This window comes from Marmota monax, unplaced genomic scaffold, assembly GCF_021218885.2.
Source record: "Marmota monax isolate L192 unplaced genomic scaffold, Marmota_monax_Labrador192_F-V1.1 WCK01_AAM20220418_F8-fsc00042, whole genome shotgun sequence".
NCBI classification, from domain to species: Eukaryota; Metazoa; Chordata; class Mammalia; order Rodentia; family Sciuridae; genus Marmota; species Marmota monax.
Window position 1 is genome coordinate 7,595,314 of NW_026693008.1, and position 24,710 is coordinate 7,620,023.

The window sequence follows — 24,710 nt, forward strand, 5'->3', positions numbered from 1 at the left end:
AAAGATTCAAGTAAGCAGTTTGGAGTTCAAGGACTGAGTCAGGGCTGGATTTCTAGAATGAATCATCAACATATATTTAAAACATTAAAATAGGTGAGATCAGACATAGTCCTCAAGGAAAAGAATGTTTTAAAAGAGAAGCATTTAAAAGTTGTTAGAAGCTATTTGAATGCACATTATAATCCTTCCCAATTTGTAAGATAGTCATGTAAGCACTTCAGCTAGGTACTGGAATCTTACGAATTGACTATAGAATTGAACGAGTTAATTTACCTCCCCCATCTTGAGCTTATTACAAACCAAGAGGATTTTGCTCAGGTGTTGAGTTCTGCATATTGTCTGACTTAATTGGGAAATGTGTTTACATTGATAAGCTTCTAACCTAATTCAAATTAGAAGGAAAGCTTTCTAATTTCACCTTTCATTTACTAGAATATTATAAGATAAAAGAATGTATAAAAATGGCACCCATGTGTTTCCATTAATGCAATCCATACTAACCAAAACAATCATTAGGCCCTGCAATAAGACATTTCTTGATGTTTTTCTTTAGGTGCTCTACAAATGATCATCCTCTGACTTCAGGGACATATAGATTTTATCATATGGCCTTCCAGTTTGTATATTATGGCATTGAACTGTCATCTCTAGCATCCATTAGACTGGTATTGACAAAATGTCCACTCGTATTGAACTAAGTACTCGATAAACCACTATAAGTAAATTGTTGTGCTCTTACCTCAAAGGATAGTCTATTGATTCCCAACATGACTATGGACCTAGCAGAATGGCCCTATCTACAATTCCCTGTTGTGCCAGTAAAATGTTGCTTAATGTCTTTTTTGAAGTCCCAGACAGCAAAGAAAAAAATTTTATTTTAACATTCTTTGTTAAAACCCTGTACTGTTTTTCATGTAGAGTATTTTACTTTAAGTAAAGTTAACTACTAATCATTGCTTTGTTTTTATGGGCTTAAAATCTTCCACTTTCAAATGATACTTTATAATAAAAATAACCTATGCCTATAATAAGAAAATTTGGAATCATTTTCCAAAGGAACTGCCTTAGCAGGTATTTTTGTGTATACTCCAGAGATTGTGTATATATGACGTGTGTGTGTGTGTGTGTGTGTGAGAGAGAGAGAGAGAGAGAGAGAAAGACATCCTTTTTTCAATGAATAGAATCATAATATGAGGAGGGCATGATGACACACACCTATAGTCCCATGACACATGAAACTGTAGTAAGAGGATCAGGAATTCAGGGCCACATTGGGCAACTTAAGCAAGACTCTGTCTCAAATAAAATAAAAAGGAGTGGGAATGTAGCTCAATGGTAGAGCGCCTCTGGACTCAAGCCCCAGTGCCACTACAAACATCACAATCATAATCATAACATCCGTACCCTTTGGCAGTTGGTTTGGTAGTGAAAGTGGGGCTTTCTACTTGACCTACTTTTTGGCGTGTAGATACATCCCTCCAATCTTTGCATCTACCTATCTTTCCATATTATCACATAATAATCTATATTTGTCTTTTGAATAGCTGTCATATATTGTATAGGTATGACATAATCCATTTATCTTGACCCTGATGATGGACCTGTTATGTTATTAATGTTATGAATATCCATAGTTGTGTATCTTTGTATACTTAATTAAATATTTCAAATATTATAATAAATTCTGTTAAATATTCTTTTAAAGATATGTGAGATTATCACATAAAAATAGAATAAGAGAAGGCATATATTTCCTAAGCAGACAAAGTCTTCTACAGTTATATTGATACATTCAGGAGATGAAGAGTGACAGAATAAATGTTGGAGATTTGGAAGACACTTAACATACTTTGCCTTGTTGGGTACTGTCAGATTTTCACTGATGTGCAATTTGTAGCAAATGTTTTAAAGGTTTTTTTTTTTAAGTTTTCAAAACTAAATAATTGGAAATATCCAACAATCACAGTTTGTGTTACATTGATAACTGAGAATCCTTTAACTGATGTGTGACTTGTGGAAAAAAATGTACTTCTAGTCCCAAATATCTTCATTGTAAATTTTGAATTAAATGTGACCATTTAAGATAGTACTATTCAGTTCAACAGAATAGTCAATTAACTGGAACAAACAATGTCCTAATTCTATATACAAATAATTGTATATATTATTTGTATATACAAGTACAAGTGATTATAGTGTGCAAAGTGAAGGGTGAGCTCTTTGACCATTCATGGCAAAGTATATATTTTGGAGGGTTAAGAGAGTGGGTGGTATACTTCAAATTCTCATTTTTATGCTAGAGATGGTTGTTTTCTTTCCAACTTGTGATGATTATTTTCTTTATGTAGGCAAATTACACAACAATCTTTGGCATCTCTTGGTTTGTAGATATATTCCCCCAATGTTTGTATCTGTTTTCATGTGGTGTTCCCTCTCTGTGTGTCTGTCCAAATTTCCCCTCTTATAAAGCCACCAGTCATTGGTTTACAGCCTACTCCAATTCATATGACTTCATCTTAATCTGATTATATTTGCAAAGGGCCTATTTCCAAATAAAGTCACATTCACAGGTACCAGGGGTTAGGGCTTAAGCATATTATTTTGGTGGACACAATTCAACTCACAACAATGATGAAAATTCTAGGAGCAAAAGTATTACCAATAAACTAATGTGCTTCATGGTAATAGAATAGAAATACTAGCTCTTATTTTTTCTATACCTTTCTCCTAAAATACCCCTTATCCAAAGTCCCATCACCAATAAGTCATTAAACTTATTAATAATACCTCCCTTTTCTCATTCAGATAAAATTCACATACCCTAAAAAATAAAGCCACCCTTTAAAGTTTATGATTTAGTGAGTTTTAGTTAAATTCACAGTTGTATAGCCATCACCACTATGTAATTTTAGCGTGTCTCATCACCCCAGAATGCACCTGTACACGTGAATAGGTACTCCCATCCTGCGATATACCTCCATTCCTTTCTCTCTGTGTATCTGTGGCTTTTCCTATTTTGAACATTTCATGTTAGTAGAACTCTTCAGGATATGGTCTTTTGTGTCTGGCTTCCTTCACTTAGCTTAATGCTTTCAAAGTTTCTCCATGTTGTAGCATGTATCAGTGATTCATTCCCTTTTAGGCCTGAATTATAATCCACTGTATGAATAAACAGACCATATTTTGTTAATTCATCAGCTGATGAACATCTGGATTGTTGCCATTTGAGCAGTTATTAATATTCTTGCTATGAACATCAGTGTGCAAGTTTTTGTGTGGATACATGTTTTCAATTATCTTGGATGTATAAGTAGAAGTGGAAGCGCTGGAGCCTATGGAATTCTTTATATTTAAAAACTATTTTCAAAGCAGCTATATCATTTTATATTCCACAAGCAATGTATTAGGGTTCCAGTTTTCTTACATCCTCACCAACACCTATTATTGTTAGTCATTTTTATTATTCGCATCCTAATGAGCATGTGTTATCTTCTAGTACTGATCTACATTCACCTCTTGGCTAGTAAAAGTCTCTTTTGGGACTTTATATATCTTCATGGAGAAATGTCTATTCAGATTCTTTGCCCATCTTTAATTTGATTATTTGTCATTTGATCTTTTTATTGTTGAGTTGTATGAGTTCTTTATGTATTCTATACATCATATCCTTATTAGATATATAATCTATAATCATGTTTCCTTATTTTGTGGGTTGTCTTACTTTCTTTGCCTTTGAAATACAAAAGTTTTTCATTTTTATGAAGTCTAGTTTATCTACTTCATCTTTTGTTTCTTGTGATTTAGCTGTTGTGTATAAGAAGCCAATACCTAATGCAAGGGTGTGAAGATTTTCACCCATGTCTTTGTGTAAGAGGTAGCTCTTACCTGTAAGTCTTTGATCTCTGAATAATTTTTGTGTATGTTGTGAGAGGAGAATACAATTTTTTTCTTTTTCATCCAGTTGTTTTTCCCTGGAAAATGTCTTGGCATCCCTATTAGAACTCAATTGATCATATATGTCTCTGGACTCTTGCTTCTGTCCAGTTTTCTACATGCCTATGTTTATGCCACAGTGTCATGATTAATATAGTTGTTAATACAGGGAGCGTGAGTCCTCCATTTTTCCTCCTCTTTTGCAAGACTGTCTTGGCTATGGTGGGTTACTTGTATTTTTATGTAAAATTTAGGATCAGCTTTTCAATTCCTACCAAGAAGTCAGAAGAGATGCTGATGGGATGTGTTGAATTGTAGATGATTTGGGGGAGTACCGCCATCTTAACAATATTAAGTCTCCCTTTTAAAATTTTCTTTCAATGGTGTTTTATAATTTTCAGTGTACACATTTTGCAGTTGTGTTCCTAAATTCATTCTTTATTATTTTATTTTTTGATGCTGTTCTGAATGGAGTTACTTTCTTGATTTCATGTTTTGGATTGCCAATTGCTGGTATATATATCAAAATACAATTGATTTATGTATATTAATCTTTTATCCTTCAGAAGTCCTGGACTTGTTTATTAGCTGTAATATTTTTCTGTGAATTCTCCCATATTTTATAAACAAGATCATGCTACCTGTGAGTTAAGATAGTTTTACTCCTGTCTCTCTAGTATGGATACCTTTGATTTCATTTCCTTGTCTAATTGTCCCAGTTAGCACCTCCAGTACAATATTGAACAAGTGGTAAGAAGAAGCAGCAGCACTCTTTTCATGTTCCTGATCTTAGAGAAAAGTTTTCAGTCTTTCACCATTAAGTATGATATTAATTACAGGATTTTTTGAGGAAGTTCCCTTTGACTTCTGATTTGTTGATTGGATTTTTTTTTAAATGCTTTTTTTTTTGCATCTATTTTTTCTTTATTCTGTTCATATAATAATGATTAGTATTTCATTGACAAATTCTTATATTTTGAACTAAGCTTGCATTCCTGGGATAATTCTCTTTGATCATAGTGTATAATTAATTTTAAATGCTTCTAGGCTTGGTTTATTAGTATTTTTTTTAGGATTTTGTATATTTATATTCATAAGGGATTTTGATCTACATGATTTTCCTTTGATATTTTTGTCTGGTTTGGATATTAGGGTAATACTGGTCTTATAGGATAAGTTGAGACATGCACCTTCCTTTTCATTTTTGGGACAACTGGAGGAAAATTGGCTTTAATTCCTCTTTAAGTACTTTATGTAATTCACCAATGAAACCACCTCGTCCTAGGATTTTCATTATTGGAAGTGTGTGTTTGCTTCTGTAAGATCAGTAGTAATGTACGCATCCTTCACTCCAAATTTTTGAGAGAGTGCTCTCTTTTCTGTCTCCCTCTCCCTCCGTCGCTCCCCCCCACCCCCGCCAACTTTAACTAGCTACAATTTGTTCAATTTGTTGATCTTTTCAAAGAATAGGCATTTGGGTCTACTGATTTTCTATTTTTTTTTTTTATTTTTATTTTTTTTTTATTGGTTGTTCAAAACATTATAAAGCTCTTCACATATCATATTTCATACATTAGATTCAAGTTGGTTATGAACTCCCAATTTTACCCCAAATACAGATTGCAGAATCACATCGGTTACACATCCACATTTTTACATAATGCCCTATTAGTAACTGTTGTATTCTGCTACCTTTCCTATCCTCTACCATCCCCCCTCCCTCCCCTCCCATCTTCTCTCTCTACCCCATCCACTGTAATTCATATCTCTCCTTGTTTATTTTCCCATTCCCCTCACAGCCTCTTATATGTAATTTTGTATAACAATGAGGGTCTCCCTCCATTACCATGCAATTTCCCTTTTCTCTCCCTTTCCATCCCACCTCATGTATCTGTTTAATGTTAATCTTTTCTTCCTGCTCTTCCTCCCTGCTCTGTTCTTAGTTGCTCTCATTATATCAAAGAAGACATTTGGTATTTGTTTTTTAGGGATTGGCTAGCTTCACTAAGCATAATCTGCTCTAGTGCCATCCATTTCCCTGCAAATTCTATGATTTTGTCATTTTTTAGTGCTGCGTAATACTCCATGGTGTATAAATGCCACATTTTTTTTATCCATTCATCTATTGAAGGGCATCTGGGTTGGTTCCACAGTCTAGCAATTGTGAATTGTGCTGCTATGAACATCGATGTAGCAGTATCCCTGTAGTACGCTCTTTTAAGGTCTTCAGGGAAAAGTCCAAGAAGGGCAATAGCTGGGTCAAATGGTGGTTCCATTCCCAGCTTTCCCAGGAGTCTCCATACTGTTTTCCAGATTGGCCGCACCAGTTTGCAGTCCCACCAGCAATGTACAAGAGTACCCTTTTCCCCACATCCTCTCCAGCACTTGTTGTTGTTTGACTTCATAATGGCTGCCAATCTTACTGGAGTGAGATGGTATCTTAGGGTGGTTTTGATTTGCATTTCTCTGACTGCTAGAGATGGTGAGCATTTTTTCATGTACTTGTTGATTGATTGTATGTCCTCCTCTGAGAAGTGTCTGTTCAGGTCTTTGGCCCATTTGTTGATTGGGTTGTTTGTTTTCTTATTGTTTAATTTTTTGAGTTCTTTGTATACTCTGGATATTAGGGCTCTATCTGAAGTGTGAGGAGTAAAAATTTGTTCCCATGATGTAGGCTCCCTATTTACCTCTTTTATTGTTTCTCTTGCTGAGAGAAAACTTTTCAGTTTAAGTAAGTCCCATTTGTTGATTTTTGTTATCAACTTTTGTGCTATGGGTGTCCTATTAAGGAATTTGGAGCCCGACCCTACAATATGTAGATCGGAGCCAACTTTTTCTTCTATCAGACGCAGAGTCTCTGATTTGATATCTAGCTCCTTGATCCACTTTGAGTTAACTTTTGTGCATGGCGAGAGGAGGGGATTCAGTTTCATTTTGTTGCATATGGATTTCCAGTTTTCCCAGCACCATTTGTTGAAGATGCTATCCTCCCTCCATTGCATGCTTTTATCTCCTTTATCAAATATAAGATAGTTGTAGCTTTGTGGATTAGTCTCTGTGTCCTCTATTCTGTACCATTGGTCCACCCTCCTGTTTTGGTACCAGTACCATGCTGTTTTTGTTACTATTGCTCTGTAGTATAGTTTTAAGTCTGGTATCGCTATACCGCCTGATTCACACTTCCTGCTTAGAATTGCTTTTGCTATTCTGGGTCTTTTATTTTTCCATATGAATTTCATGATTGCTTTATCCATTTCTACAAGAAATGCCGTTGGGATTTTGATTGGCATTGCATTAAACCTATAGAGAACTTTTGGTAATATCGCCATTTTGATGATGTTAGTTCTGCCTATCCATGAACAGGGTATATTTTTCCATCTTCTAAGATCTTCTTCTACTTCTCTTTTTAGGGTTTTGTAGTTTTCATTATATAAATCTTTCACCTCTCTTGTTAGGTTGATTCCCAAGTATTTTATTTTTTTTGAGGATATTGTGAATGGAGTGTTTTTCCTCATTTCCGTTTCAGAAGTTTTGTCGCTGATATACAGAAATGCCTTTGATTTATGCGTGTTGATTTTATATCCTGCCACTTTGCTGAATTCATTTATTAGTTCTAGTAGTTTTTTTGTAGACCCTTTTGGGTCTTCTAGGTATAGAATCATGTCATCTGCAAATAGTGATAATTTAAGTTCTTCCTTTCCTATTTTTATGCCTTTAATTTCTTTCGTCTGTCTAATTGCTCTGGCCAGTGTTTCGAGAACTATATTGAATAGAAGTGGTGATAGAGGGCATCCCTGTCTTGTTCCAGATTTTAGGGGGAATGCCTTCAATTTTTCTCCATTGAGAATGATGCTAGCCTGAGGCTTAGCATAGATAGCTTTTACAGTGTCGAGGTAAGTTCCTGTTATCCCTAGTTTTTCTAATGTTTTGAACATAAAGGGATGCTGTACTTTGTCGAATGCTTTTTCTGCGTCTATTGAGATGATCATATGGTTCTTATTTTTAAGTCTATTGATGTGGTGAATAACATTTATTGATTTCCGTATATTGAACCATCCTTGCATCCCAGGGATGAATCCTACTTGATCATGGTGCACAATTTTTTTGATGTGCCTTTGTATCCGGTTCGCCAGAATTTTATTGAGGATTTTTGCATCTATGTTCATCAGAGATATTGGTCTGTAGTTTTCTTTCTTTGAGGTGTCTTTGTCTGGTTTCGGAATCAGGGTGATGTTGGCCTCATAGAATGAATTTGGCAGAGCTCCTTCTTTTTCTATTTCCTGAAATAACTTGAAAAGTATTGGTATTAATTCTTCCTTAAAGGTTTTGTAAAACTCCGCTGTATACCCATCCGGTCCTGGGCTTTTCTTGGTTGGAAGTCTTTTGATTGCTTCTTCTATTTCATCTATTGTTATTGGTCTGTTTAAGTTCTTTGAGTGTTGTTTGCTCTTTGTTTCACCTACTCTCTTAAAGTAGATTATCCTACTGGTTTCAGATCTTTCTTCATTTTTAATGTAGGCATATATATCCATGAATTTCCCTCTAAGCACTTCATTCACTTCATCCCCCAAATTTTGGTATTTCATGTTTTAGTATTTATTCATCTCATTTTCTAAGTTTCCTTGTGATTTCTTTGATCCATTTTTTTACTCAGGAGTGGATGTCCCTATATTCCTTCTTTATTGATTTCTAACTTCATCTGATTATGATCAGGTAAATACTCTGTATTATTTCAGTATCCTATTGGTTTTTGAGGCTATGTTCATTTTTCTTCATGATGTGACTATAATTTAATATGTCCTATTAGTAAAACAAGAAACAAAAACCATGGTCACCTCAGTCAGTAGGGACACCTAAAATCCAGCATCTATTAATGATAAAGACACTCCACAAATTAGAAAAGGAAAAAAAATCTAAGAAAAACATATAGCTTATCATTCTCAAATGGTGAAAGACTGAATGCTTTCCCCCTAAGATCAACTATCAGTATGTTTTCTCTCTCAGATTTTGTTCATGATTTTATTAGAGATTCTAGTCAATACAATAAGACAAGAAAAAGAAATAGCTACAAGGCATCCATACTGAAAAAGAAAAGGCAAAGTTGAGTTTATTCACAAACATGAGCATTTCTAAGAAATCCAAAGGAATTTGCAAAAACAAAGCTACTGGAAAGAATAAATGAGTTCAGCAAGATAGAATAATACAAAAATTAGCATATGCAAAAATCAGTTGCATTTCTAATAAGAGCAATTCAAAACTGAAATTCCAAGACAACTTCAATCATAATAACAATAGTGTCAAAAAGAACAACATGTTTAAGGATAAGTTTAATAGAGTTACTGCTTAAAATTTTAAGACACTTCTTAAAGAAATTAAAGATGTAAATAAATAGAGAGACATTTCATTAGAACATTCAATATTGTTAAGATGGTAGTTCTTCCTAAATTCAGCAGGCTTTTTCATAGGAAAAATCCCAGTGAACACTTGTTGTTGTAGAAATTGATGACCTGATTCTAAATTAATATGGAAATTCAAAAGTAAATAAAGCAATCCTGAAAAAGAAGAACAAAAGTGGATGACTTCCACTTACTGATTTCCAAATTCACTATACAGCATCAGTAATCAAAGCAGTATGGCACTGACATGAAGAAGATACATGAGTCAGTGTGGCAACATGGAAAATCAAGAAATAAGCCCTTAGGTTTAAGGCCAGTTGATTTTTGACAAAAGTGTTAAGAAAATTCAATGGACAAAAGAATAATCTTTTCAACAAATGGTACTAGGACATTTGGATATCCACATGTATAAAAGTTAATTTAGATCCTTACCTCACACCATATACAAAAAGGAACTAAATTGGATTTTAGAATACAAATGTAACAGTTAAAAATATAAAACATCAGGGCTGAGGATATGGCTCAAGGGGTAGCGTGCTGGCCTGGCATGCACGAGGCACTGGGTTCAATCCTCAGTACCACATAAAAATAAATAAAGATATTGTGTCCACCTAAAACAAAAAAATAAATATTTAAAGTATATATATATAAAATCTAGAAGAAAACAGAAGGAAATCTTCATGGCCCTGAAGTAGACAGTTTATAGTTTGAAGATATAATACAAAAACAAATCAGTAAAAGAAAAATATAATACACCATTCTTCATCAAAATTTTAAAATTTTGTGCCTTGAAAGCCATTATTAGATAAAAGACCGCAGACTGATGAAAATACTTAAAAACCATATATATGGTCAATTCTTATATTCAGATTATAAAAAGAACTCTTAATGATTTAATAAGAAAACATCACTCAGTTTAAAACTTGGGAAAATGGGCATTTCACAAAGCACATGATAATATTTCCAACATAGTGTATCAATAAAAAAAGTCAAAGGAACAATGAAATAATATTACCACTATAATGTCTATAGTAAAAAGTGGACTATATCAGGTATTAATCAAGAAGTGAAGAAACTAAGCTGGGCATGGTGATGCATGCCTGTAATCCCAACGACTTGAGAGGCTGAGGCAGGAGGTTCACAAGTTTGAGGCCAACCTCAGCAAATTAGCTAGACCCAAAGCAACTTAGTGAAATGCTGTCTCAAAATAAAAAATAAAAGAGGCCTGCGATATGTCTCAGTGGTAAAGTGCCCCCAGTTTCAATCCCCAGTACAAAAAAAAAAAAAAAAGTATTGGACAACCTGAAATTTTTACTTTCCTGGTAGAATATAAAACAGCACAACCACATTTTCTGGGAAGGAACCTAAAAAAAAAAAGAAGAAGAAGAAAAAGACATATTTCCACACAAAGAGTTGAATGTATATGTTGACAGTGGCATTATTCAGACTGGCCAAACCTGAGAACAGTCTACAACTCCCATCAATTCCTCTGTGAATGGATAAACACAATGTGCTATGTCCATCCATGTACTGGAATACTGTTCTGCAATAAAAAGTTATTAGGCATCCTACAACATAAATGACTCCCAAAAACACTAAGCAAAAGAAGCAGAATTGCTGCTCTTTCTATTGAGGACAGAAGAAACCTCATGAATTTAAACTTCAGTAGAAGGAATCCAGGAAAAAACAAACAAACAAACAAACAAAAAACTAATAGAATAAAATTCTTCGTGGTAATTGTAAAGCATTGGAATGTGTCAGGGAAACTATGGAACTGCCTTCTATTGGCCTTTGAGTTTCAGTCTAGAGCCATACTAACTATATACCGACATCACTGTGAATACTAAAGATACAATTTTGCAGTTTTGCTATTTCCTGTAATTATACCTAGCGTTATTTGGTAGCATCACTGAAAATGTGCATTCAAATTTGGTAATTTTTAGGTCATGATAAAGAAAACTGAAAACCATTTTGGCTTTAAGAACAAATGATTCTAATAAATGGATCCAATCATCAGAAGTCTGACATCAATTTTTGCAAGTTCATTCTAACCTGAAGTGAACACTCACAAATGGTTGTAAATGATGGTACAACAGAAGAAAAGTGAATAGATAATCTAAATAAATGAGTTTATCCACACTCTTGGATAGTTGCAACCATTTACTCAAATTCTCACTGAGATTGCCACGGTAGAAAAAAACAACTGTCAATCAAAGATGAAGATATAAAAGCAAATGGAAAATTGAATTGAAAAGTAATTTTACTTTCAAGTGGTTTGCAAATGTAGATGTTAAGTTTGAAATGAATGTTGTTAATGACCATAGCTGGGAGTTCTACACCTGCTGATCACTAGAATATTATTATAAATGAGGTTGATTTTCCTGTTGACTACCCCATTTTTTCTCACCATGGTCTCATTACTTTTTCTATCACATTGCTGACCCTTAGCTATGAATGCTCACTTAAGGATATAACAGTGTATTAACTTACATGTGGGTTTTTTAAAAAATGCATCTTTAAGTACAAGAAGAGTAATGCCAATATTGCTTGTCTTTTTCTTTTTTGTTAGGTCACAGGAGATTTTTTAGATGGTGAAAAATCAAGACTGTATTACAAGTAAAGAGCTGTTTTACAATCAGCCTTCCTTACAGCAACTAAATTGTCCCCAAAAAAGCACATAAGTGTAATGAAGCTTTTAAGTAGTCACACATATGCATTTATATTCTTTCTCTCATGAATGACTAATTTTAATTTTTTAAAGTAGCAACTCAGCTTGCTTTCAGAACCGTTTAATCTTAGCGTATGATTTTGTTTTCCTCCAAAACCAACTACACTTGATTATGACATGGGGAGGGTGTGCACATTTCCTTTTGCAAAGACAGAAGAATAAGCCCCTAGCACCATATGGTTGGCCCAGACCTAATACTTCTGTCCTAAGCTGGGGACATGATCATTTAGAATTCTACCTGACACCAGAATCATAATAGTCAGATTAACTGAGAACCATTTTGTGCAAACAAAACCCTAACCTCTGAGGGTAAACCTCACGCTGTGCACCTACTGTGTGGTTCCTGTTGAAACTTAACAGCCTAAGGGACCCACCTCAGTAAATGGGCTGGATTATATTGAAATATATACTAGAGCAAAATAATGAATCTTTTCTTTTGAGTTTTCACACAATTTTGCAGAGTGTTCTTTCTAGAATACTCTTTCCCCGAGGTATGTGCATAGTTCTTACCTTCACTTTATTCAGTTCTTTCCCTCTGTGAGAGGCCATCCCTGACTACCCTTTCTAAAATAATACTTTCCACCCCATCACCCTCGATCACCTTATTGTGCTTTATTTTTCTTCATAAGCATTTATTGGGAGCTGACATACTACATGCATACTTCTTACTTATTATTATCTTCTCCAGTAGATCACATGCTTCAAAACCTGAGAACTTCATTTTATTCACTGTGATATTCCCAGTATCTATTTTCATGCTTGGTACTGTGTAGATGCTCAATAAATAGAGGAGCAAATGTTTCGTAGGGCAATTACAAATGTCTGAATCAAAATCTGTGAAAATGCTGTGACAACCAGGTCTCAGCCTCAGGGAGTTTATAGGTTAGCAGAAAAAGCAGTGTGGATGGCAGCCTACGATGACATCCTTTTTTTAAAAAAAAAGTCACTGCAGCAGGATGAAGGATGTTATGAGCCAGCATTCCAACTTTCCAGTGTGGAGTTGGGGTTATTGATAAGAGGTTATGTAAGCATGTATGAGACACTCCGATAATTTACTAAATAATCCACAGCCACCCCAGTCAATGGTGGTTAGAAGTTCGGGAGCACTTCCTATGTGTCAGGTACAACTCTGGGCATTTTACATGCATTCACTAATGTGGTTCTCGTGATAGTCCGGTAGGTACTGTCATTTCCCACATTTTATAGACGAAGAAACAGACACAGGAGGGCAAGTCATTTGTCTGATATGCAGCTAATGTGTGATGCAGCCAGAATTCAAACCTAGAAGGCCTGGCTTTAAAAGATTGCCCTGAACCTGAACCATTATGATATATTTCTGCTTTAGTTGATCATGGTTAGTCCAAAACAATAACAATTTATTACTGAAAACTTTGAATAGCACTACTTGAAAACTACAACCCAATCAAAATAGTATTGATGATGAATTTGTAATAAATTGTCCTTCCTCCAAATGAGAGAAAGTCCACACCCCTTACGCTTCTATATATGCACATTAGGAAATTTGCAATCCCCAGAGTTTCAGGGCAGTCAGACTTCTTTGTGGAACTTAAAAATGAGAGATTTCTTTAAAATCTAGAATGAGCTTTGAAATATCAAATTCTAATAACTCTTTTAAACTCAAGTAAAATGTTACTACCGAGTGCTAAAACTAAAATATATGGGACTTCATATTATTCACCCATGAAAACAAAGGAAAAGATCTGTTATGAACCTATGGCCCATAAAATGGACTATAGATAGGCACTGACCTAGAACAAACGGGAGAAAGAAAACTTTCAGTAGCAGAGGTTGAAAAACAGACTGTAGTAAGTTAAAGAAATACATGATTATTTTTCTTGTGGAGATCCAAATCGTTTTCAAGGAAGAGGCAGACAGCTTGTCGATCAAACTGTGATGAATGATTACAATTTTAGTTGGCATCACAGAGAAGCTTTCTCGGAAAAGAGCATACACAAAGGTAGGAAAATAATAAAGAAGGGAGTATGTTTAAGCAGTAGCAAGCATGCTGGCATTATCAGTGTACCATGTCTTGTCCCCTGGACCACCCCTGCTATGAGCTACGGTAGTAGTGGACAGTTTGGTACAAATGTCCACCCCAGGGACTTCTTTTTGGTGCAGTGGGAGCTCTCTCCCAGGGACAGGCACAGCTTGGAGATACTGGGAGTTAAGGCCCCAGAGGCAGCCCTTAACCTTTAAAGATTGGGAGTCACTGGCTATGTGCTCTCCCCTCCCACAATTCAGGCGGTCAGTTCTTTGAGGTGTTCTGTACGTGTCTTTAGAATCTTGATGGGATGGAACCCTGTCATTTGCAGTGGTGTCACTGCAGGTATTTCCTTGTCTCAGACCCTGCTTTGGGGAATGTACTTCCTAAAGAGGCTACCAAACAACCAGGTGTATGCTATGGCTCTAAGGATTGTATTGCCAAAAAGACTCACAAATTGGAGACGTTAGCCAGTACTGAGTTTTATTCATGATTTCAGGGATTCAAGAGGCAGAGAGAGATCCAGGCCTGCCACCCAAGCTCTCCAGTCCTTTCTGGCTCAGATTTAACAGATAAGTTCTCCAAGCAGTACCTGAGGGGAAGTACCACTTATCTAGAGAGAGCCATTTTGGCCATTTTATACCTTTTTAGCTTCAGTGATATTTTCCCAGGAACCATGCCCCTATAAGCCCAAGGATTCCAGTTTGTTAACCATGAGGAATTCTAAACAGATCAGAGTACACCATGCAAAAAGCATTCCATTAAGACTTTTTCCCCTGACAAATACCATTAGTATATTTGTCAGGAGGTCAGTTGGGTTTGCAAGGAATTTTGGCTGGTCACTTTTCTTCCTAGAATGCCCTGAAGTAAAGTAAATGATTATAGGCCCGTCACTCCTCCTTTCCTTCCTGTTAAGCACACAGCCTTTCAAAAGCACTGAGTCAGGTAACTCCCATCCTCTGGAATCGTCAGATAGACTTGGAATTAACTTAGCATTATCCCTGTGTCTTATCTTTATAGGTTTTAGTAGACTTCCTGGCCTTGCTACTTCCTTGCTATGAGAACTTGACCAAGTTTCTTAATGTCTCTAAGCCTCACACTACATTGATCAGAGGTGAATACTGAGTTCTACTTCAAAGAGTTGTTGGGAAGAATAAATGAGATAAATTTTGCAGGTTTTGGCATATGGTAGGGGTTTAGACTTTGGGGAATATACTTCCCTTCCCTTTCTAACTGTGTAATCATAGCTTTGCTATCTCCCCTACCCAGGTCTTCTGGGTTTCTGTTTTTCCATCAGAGCTTTTTGACGTACCTAAAGGAAGGCTTTGTCAATGGAAAGAAGATAATCAATTCCCACACAAACTGCAGTTGGGGGCTATGACCAGCCAAACACACAACAGGGCAGAGTCTCAGGCATCAGATACAGGAACAAAGATCATCCTTCTATGGATGTGCATCACCCACCCTGAAAAGAAAGCATGGGGTTCAGAAAGTGGTCATAAGTAGAATTAACTAAATCTCAGTTTAATCTGGACTCTGCTGGGTATGTAAATTTGGGAAAATCACCTAACATTACCAACTAAGTTTTAGTTTCCTTATCTGTAAAATAGAGATGATAATAATGGTCCATATCTTGTAAGGTTTTTAGGAAGATTCAATGAGAATGCATATAAATGCTCAATGCAGTGTTGGCACACAGAAAATGTTCAATAGATAATATTTATTTGATAATAATATCTTTCCCTTGGGAAGTATATTTCAGGCACCAAAGTCTAAGTCGTCTTCTTGTTCTATGCTGAGTAAACAATAGATTTTTTTCCTTTAGGTAAATTACCACATTGCAGCAGACTATACTCAGTCTTACTAGCTTAGAGAGAGTCCTTTCAGCAGGCTTTCCATGGGATAATAGTTAGAAGTCACAAATTTAAGACCTATTGGAAGACTGGATCCAGAATGGAGCAGGAAGAAGTTCTAAAGAAGTCTTATGATATGTCTTAATAAATTTTAGAAAAAGAAACTTTACAAAATATATTCTTTGACCATGATGGAACTAAATGTAAAAATCAAGGGCTGGGGTTGTAATTCAGTGGTTGGACACTTGCCTAGCATGCACAAGACCCTGGGTTTGATCCCCAACACCACCAAAAAAATAACAGTATACTTTATTTAAAAAGGCCTTAATATTTTGAATTTAAATAGAATACTTTTAAGCAACCCAGGACTCAAAGAAGAGATCTTAAGAGATACTAGAAAATATCTCAAATTGAATGAAAATTAAAGTTCAATATAGAATGTGAGGAATGTACCTACCATAATATCTTTTTTTATCTTAATATATAGTTTTAGATGTCTATATGAGAAAAAGAAAGACATAGAATTAACAATATAAATTTTCATCCTAAGAAGCTAATGGGGAACAAAAAGTAAATTTAACCCAAGATAAGTAGAAGGAAAGGAATAATAAGTCCAGAATCAATAAAATGGAAAATAAAAAAGAGAAATTTGATACAGCCAAATGTTGTTTCTTTGTAAAGATAAACTTGATAAACCGTAACAGGACTGATTAATAAATGAGAGAGAAGTCAGACATTATCAATGTGAAGGATAAGAGAGGGATACCACTACAGATCCAACTGATGTTAACAAGATAATAAATGGGATAAGATAAGCCACCTTATGGCAATAAACTCAACAATTCTAAATGAAGAACACAACTGAACCAAGAAAAATTAGAGATCTGAATACTACTGTTGTCTATTGAAGACATTACATAAGCAAAATCATCCCAGGGAGAAAACTTCAGATATAGCAAATTCTATTAAAATTTAAAGAATTAGCATCTTTTTAAATGAATACTTTCCAAAAACACAAGAGAAGGAAACACTTCCCTACATTTTAAGAGGTTAATTTAGCCTTGCTATCAAAACCTAACATATCACATTTGAAAATCAACCAGATCATTCAATATTTAGATAAAATAAATTTAAAAGATATAGGATCAATCAATGCAAAAAATCATTTAATGAAATTCCATACCTGTTCATGATTAAAAAAATATATCAAAAAGTAGGAATAGAAAAGCACTCTCAATTTGATAAAGGAAACCTATGTCTACCATTTGATAGGGACATAATGAACCCCTTCCCCCAAGGGCTGTCAGCTCTCCTCACTTCTAACAATATATGTTCAAGGTCCTAAAACATCAGTGTAGTGGTATAAGAAAAATATAAATATAATTGTGTAATGCAAAAAAAAGTACATGTATAAAGTCATGAATTGGTATGAACATACTTTATACAAAGATATGAAAATTGTACTCTATATGTGTAATAAGAATTGTAATACATTCTGCTGTCGTGTATTTAAAAAAAATCAATTTAAAAATAAATAAATAATAAATAAATCCCAAAGGCACATCCAATGACCCATCTCCTCCAGCCACACACTACGTACCTTCAGTTACCTCCCAGTTAATTCATCTCAGTGGATTCATGCATTGATTAGGTGAACATACTCATGACCCAGTCATTTCACCCCCTTGCATTATCTCACACATGAGCTTTTGGGGGACAGCTAATACCTAAACAATAACACCTGGTCTCAAATATTTCAGCATAGTAATAGAAAATGGACTAATGTGATATGATCAATTGATTTTCATGGCATTTCACTGAGGAAAAGAGAATCTTTAATAAAAGATTCTGGAAAAACTGGATAAACACACAGAAAGAGAATAACTCAACCCCCTAACTCATTTAACGAAATTCCATACCTCTTCATTATTTTTAGAAACCAATGTGGGATGTATCAAAGCTATATATAAAATTGAGGCTATAAGATGTAGAAGGAAACAGGAAAATATTTTTGCAACTTTGTGCTAGGCAAGATTTCTTTAAAGATACAGAAATCACTAGTCTAAATAATGACAAACTGAAATTCATCAAATTAAACTTCAGCTAATCAAAAAGCAACCACATCGGTGAATCTATATGAGTCTTTGTATTATGCTTGATACTTTTCTCTATGGTGGAAATTATTTTCAAATAAAAAGTTTTTACTATGCTATTAAGAAAATAGGGAATAAAAGTCTGGGGGTATTTCTAAGTGGTAAAGAGCCTGCTTAGCATGCACAACACCCTGGTTTGGATTCTCAGCACCACAAAAAAAAATCAATATACATATGTTTTGTGTGTACATATATGTATATGCTCAATGTCCTAAAATATCAGTGCAATAGAGCAAAAAATTAAACAAAAAGCATAAAGACTGAAAAAGAAGAGGTCTGTATTCTATGAGGACATGATTAGTAATGTAGAAAATCCTCAGAAATATATGAAAGCTACTAGAACACATGGCTAAATTAATATACACATATATATACACACACATACATATATGCACACAAAACATGTATATATATATATGTGTGTGTGTGTGTGTGTAAGTCAAGAAAGCATTCACTATACATATATCTGACAAAGAACATGTCTCCAAAATGTGTAAAAACTTTAACAATTATGAGAAAACAACACAATAAAAGTTGAGTAGAAGATTTAACAGATATTCCACAATTGGAGCTATATCAGTCAACATTACAATAATGCTTAATATCATTAGTCAAAAGACAAATGCAAATAAAACCACAATTATATAAATTTCATACCAACTAACAATGGCTAAAATTTAAAATTCTAATAGCATCAAAAAGTGAGGGTGTGGAAACATTGTAACCACCCTGAAAAGCTGTTTCTATAAAATTATATAAATATTTTCCTCAAGAACTCAACATTTCCATTCCTAGTTATTTATCAAGAGAATGAAAATACATGTCCGTGACAAGATCTTGCCAGCATGTTTATACAGGTTTTATTCATTAGAAAGCAGAACTGAAATCACCTCAAATGTCCATCAGTAGGAAAATGGATAAGTTATTGGATATACATATAAGACTCAGCAATTTTTTAAAATATCACCATTGATACAGTGCTACAGCATGAATTTTTAAAATGTCATGCTAAATGAAAGAAGCAGACAAAGAAGAGTATATTCTACACCATTCCATTTGTAAGAAATTAATAATCAGATAACAGAGTGTTTGCCCATGGGTGAGGATCAACTAGAGGGGGCCAGAGGGAACTTTCTAGGCTAATGGGCATGTGTTATATTTTCATCAGAGTGGTAATTACATGAATGTATACAGTCATGCAAACAATGAAATACACTGATCATACACTCAAATCTGTGCATTTCAGTTACACAACTGTCATCCAGCAGCAACACAAGAAACCGTGACTATGTTTATTATATCCATTAATTGTGTAGTTTAGAATGTGGCCCTCTTACACACTCCTTTCCTTGGCATAAGGGCCCTGCAAGATTTGGCTCCTTCCTACCTCTCTACCTCATGTTCTTCCCTTCCTTACCTACCAGCTCAGACCTTGCTGGTGCGGCTTAAAGTAGATCATTTCTTGCTATCCTCTAGTTAGTCTCTTATTTCTTTCTTTCATCGAATTTAGGATAACTTTTAACTATTTTGTCTCTTTATACTTTTATCACCTGACTTTTCCAGTAGCATACAAGCTCCAGGAGGGTGGGACCTTGTCTTTGTCACCATTGTGTTGTTGATGTGTCTCTAGCACATTCCCTGGCTCAGCATTTGTTGAATGTGAGAAGGAGTGAATGAATGTTCCTAAAGTTCCATGTGCCAATGAAGTGACAGTATACTGACACATTTCTCTGTTGGGAGTTTGATCTTCAGTAATTTTGATAAAAATCATATACTCTTATCCCTACAAGCAAAGGAAACCTTTAATAAAATCATGTCACAGGCGAGTCTTTGGTTTATGCGGTCCCTCTTTTCACTTCCTTTTCTTTCCTGAGTCTCAGGAGCCTTTCCCTCTCTTCCCTAATCAGAACTTCTTACAGGAGAGACCTAGGCACGTCCTGATGACAATGCTTTCCAAACGTATTTAATCCTATACCCCACTAGTAAAATATTCACACATACCTACCACATGGTACATTCATTTACCTTGAAAATACAAATCTATGTTGCTGAACTACTATGTAATGAAATGTGCCTAAAAATAACATTTTTTTAAAGGATGGGATGAAAGTTCTAATGTTTTCTTCCTGCACTTCAGTGGTTGGTGGTGTACCCCCTGTACCCACCATGTGCTCATGCCACATTCAAGATTGTGCCTTAGGATGAATGAGATCCTGCATTTACTTATGCATCTAAGTATAATCCTACAGTAGTGTTAACACTGTGACATTCTAGCTCTGTGTTATGGTTTAGATATCAGGTGTCCCCCCAACAGCTCATGCGTGAGACAGTACAAGAATTTTCAGAGGTGAAATGATTAGGTTATGAGAGCCTTAACCCTAACCACTGATATGGATTAACTGGGCAGTAATGTAAGCAGGTAGGGGGTGGCTGCAGGAGGTAGGTCACTGGGGCGTGCCATTTGGGTTTATATTTTTTCCCTGGTGAGCAGAGATCTCTCTGCTTCTTGCTGCCATGTCCTGAACTGCTTTTCTCCTCCACACCCTCCCGCCTTGATGTTCAGCCCTCACCTTGGGGCCTGAGCAATGGAATCAGCCACACATGGACTGAGACCTCTGAAACCATGAACACCAAATAAACCCTTCCTCCTTTAAATTTGTTCTTGTCAGATGTTTTGGTCACAGTGGTGAAAAGGCTGATTAAAATATTCTGATTATGGACTTAAAGCTTTATGAGGTCTCAGTGTAGGAAGAACAGAATTTTTAGGTCTGGAGTATACCCTGGAATCATCTCACTTAATTTTTGCTGCATTTATTCCTGACATTGTTTAATGACATTTTTCCCACAACAGACTGCTTTAGAGGGAGGCAAAAGATGAAATCAGAAAATTGGAAGGAAGAGACGTGAAAGAGCTATAGAAAAGGCTATGTTGATTTTTAAAAATAGTTAATTCTATAATAAATATTGACAATAGTGTATTTCAGTGAAACATCTCTTTGGAGGATGGCTAATATTTAGAAAATTAGCAGTGTAATACACGTAGACCAAATTGCCAAACACAGGGAAAAAATCATTTATTCTCAGATGAAAGGACAGTTTTCAAGAAAGCATCAATTCTACAATATAGCAGCCTGAGACAGGCTTGGAGATTTTCTCAAGAAAGCATCAATTCTACAATATAGCAGCCTGAGACAGGCTTGGAGATTTTCAGCCCACTGTGTTACCTCTGAGACCTAAAGGAAGCAGAACATAAAAATGAGCCTCTATCAATTTGAAGCAAACCTAATCTTTGTGATCATGGCTGTGGTCTAAATCTATTAAAGATGTTCAAATTCAGTGTCCTTGGTATCACTGCAGGTTGACCTGAAGAGTGAGCAATAAGCTTGTGTATTATAATTCTAGTTGGAAGATATGTGCTTAGGAAGTGAAACCGACATTCGGTGTTTTGTGTGTATCTCTAAGCAGACCAAGAGCCTATATAAAATGACAGGTGCATTTTTAGGGAAAGAAACCCATAATGTTTTCCTATTTAGTAGGTGACAGTATGTCCCAAGATAACACAAGCTTAAGGGGCTGGAACAAGCATGGTTATTAAAGGCTAGCAGTTTCTCAGTTCATACAAATTGAATTTTTTTCATAGGCTGGAGGACAGTGGAAATCTAGTTGCAGAGTACTGAAATAAATTAGCATATTAAGTGGATTTATATATTCAGGCTTCTGAGCACTTTGAATCTAAGGAAGAAATTTTATTACTTCTTAAAAGAAAACGGCAATTCTAAAATCCTGTGTTCGAACTCCCTGTTGGAAAGGGTCTATATGATAAATTATATCATTTTAATGATGATCCAAAGAAGTGGTTATTAAATTGATGGGAGTCTTTGTCTCTTCTGTCTTGTCTCTTCTTTTAGAATTACTGATTTAGGGAACATCAAAAGAAGATTGTATTTATCAACGGTCTATAAGGAACTATCCTCAACCCCTCTTCATGCAAAAATCCCACTCTTTATGATCAAGCGCAAAATTGTAAGTATCACACAAATGTTGCCTAAAATATTAAATTTATAGAGTAAATACCAATCATGGGCCTACTGTGTATATGAGGACATTTGTTCAGTACCATCGTGTACAAAAAAATGAAAATTCATGCCCTTCCTTCCTCTCCCTTGAAATCTACTAGGTGAAAGAATGTTGTTTAAACACTATGTCACCAACCTGTGATAGAAAGTACAGGGGAGAGAAAAGGTGCTATTGGAACTGTGGAAAGAATTGTAAAAGAGAAAGAAATCTGTCTGGCTACCAGAAGAGGAAAGGCTGTATGAAGGAGAGAGCACTTAGTATGCCCTTGGAAGGACTGGAAGATCTCAACAGGGACAGATGGAGAGCCAGGCATTCCAAGAGAAGGAATAGCATAGGCAAAAACGTAGGCTGCATAGTGGTCCATCTCTAGGGGACTATGGTTTGTCTTTGGGGGACAGTGGTCCATCTTTGGAGGAGAATGGTCCATCTATGAGGAATAGTGGTCCATCTTCTGTGGGAGAGTTGTCCATCTTTGGAGGACAGTGGTCCTTCTTTGGAGGACAGCGGTCCATCTTTGGAGGACAGTGGTCCATCTTTGGAGGATAGCAGTCCATCTTTGGAGAACACAGAACTATTAATTGTTACCAGCCTTAAAAATAACCTAAGAAATATCAGTCCTGCTACAGCCTAATAGATTTCAGGAGATTGCAGGTCTGTTGTGTAACTTCTGAAGGGCTTGATCTGACTGAGCAGTATTTCTCAAATTTAAGTCATTTTGCTACTACTCTCTGTACCATGTTTATGTATTACCTGTTTGAGGATATGCCTGATGCTTTCTTTTAAGTTGACTCACTTTCCTTTGGCTGAAATTTATTTTAAAAGAAAACTTTGTATCGCTCTTAGGAATGAAAAATCAGTACAGTTTGCAAAAAAATAAAATCTAAAATAAACACACAAAAACCAACATAGTATTTTAATATCTAGCTAAATAGGGTTTCTTATTAAAGGCCCTATTCTGAGGATTGTTCTTTGTTTAAAATAAAGTTTATTAAGGATTAGATACATGTAAAATATTTATTTCTGGCATAGTTAGGGACTGAAAGAATATTGATAAGAGGGAAATTTTTATTCTGTGATTATTTAATGTCATTTAATGCCACTCCCATATAATATCTAAAATCATCTCCCAGATGGTACACGTTCTACTCTTTGGGAACCACTATGATAGAGAAAAGAAGCCCATTAAAGCTTTTGGAGTAGGAAAGGAATACAGTCAGTTCTGGCTTTGGGAAGATTAATATTTGCAATGATTTGGAAGGGTAGGAAAGCAAAGTTGAGGAGACCATTTGCTACATTACAGATTAAAGTTAGTGAAGACTAGGTGGTAGCAGCAAGGAATGGTATGAACCAACATCAGAAATGTATGTAGCTGAATGAGCTACGACCCACGTCAACAGAATTCCCACATATGCTTATATGTGGTATATGCTGTGAGAGCAAGAACAGAGAATCTGGGTTCTGAACCCTACTACAGCACAGAATCTAGGCTCTGACAATTCTTCTACATTTTTATTAAATATGTAATGTAAATAATATATAAAGGTTAAGAACTTAGAATCTGAGTTCTGACACTCCTGTACAAATTTCTATGTTCATTTTCCTCATCTATAAGATGCAGCTAATATGAAGTGTATACACCCACCATTAAGGCTGTTGTGGGGATTTACATGAGTTAATAAATCTAAGGTTCTTAGAATAATGCTGGTATAGTAAGCCCTTGGCAAGGATTATAGATCCCATTTACTCTTTAAATGCTATTTCTTCCAGGAAGCCCTCTGTGATTTCACCCTCTTGGATCAGATGTTTTGGGGACATCTCGCCATTCACAATTTCATAACCTTCCTAATACTTCTCGACTGTGCACTTTAATTGAGTATCTCCTTGTCTCCCCCATTATACTATAAGCATGTCTTAGTGGGCTTCTATCCCTAGGCCCTATCAGTACGTAACACATAGAAAGTGCTCAATAAATGTTTGTTGAACAAACAAGTAAGTCTTGATGTGCTTTATAGAAGTTAAAAATAATGAGGTTTTCCTGGCCAGAGTTCTAAATATGCTCCTCATATTTGATTCCACAAATGTTCAGGAGTGTTCAAACACATATTAAGAAATCCTTGCCCTCATTTCTGTTTCCTCCCAATCAGACAGGTGTCTTTCTGTCCTTTGGCAACTAGTGGATATTTTTGTTGGTAAACCTCAAAACAGCATTCTAAAAGCACATCAGCTTTAGAAAACAGGAGATTTCACAATAAAGTTCCTGCTTTCTAACCTCTTTTGAAAAAAAACACACATCTGTCCCCACTGAGCCTGCCTTTTTGCACAACAGTCAGCTTGAGCCAAGTGGCAACCGCACCCTCTCTGGAGAGCTGGGCATGGTCCAATGAACTTCAGTCCTCTCTACTCTCAAAGTGCGCAGGTGCGTGCAGACCCTTTTGCTTCACTCATTCAAGTCCTCTGCCTGGGCCCTCCAGGTGTTCGGCTTCCCACACCCGATTTAGAACTTAATTGCCAAGTGGGCCATTCTTCCTTGGTTCTTTGGACTAAAGCCTTTAGGTAGCCAGAGGCAAA

The 24,710-nt window shown here is 35.6% G+C and overlaps 1 protein-coding gene across 4 annotated transcripts in view; it reads left to right on the top strand.

The window, feature by feature from the left end:
• Positions 1 to 24,710, top strand: part of Cfap20dc (CFAP20 domain containing) — a 231,593-nt gene that overhangs the window by 74,735 nt on the left and 132,148 nt on the right. For all 4 annotated transcript variants that reach the window (XM_046453013.2, XM_046453011.2, XM_046453012.2 and 1 more), the window contains one exon: positions 21,974 to 22,088. In XM_046453013.2, the coding sequence (XP_046308969.1) occupies positions 21,974 to 22,088 (115 nt within the window). The remainder of the gene's footprint in view (positions 1 to 21,973; positions 22,089 to 24,710) is intronic.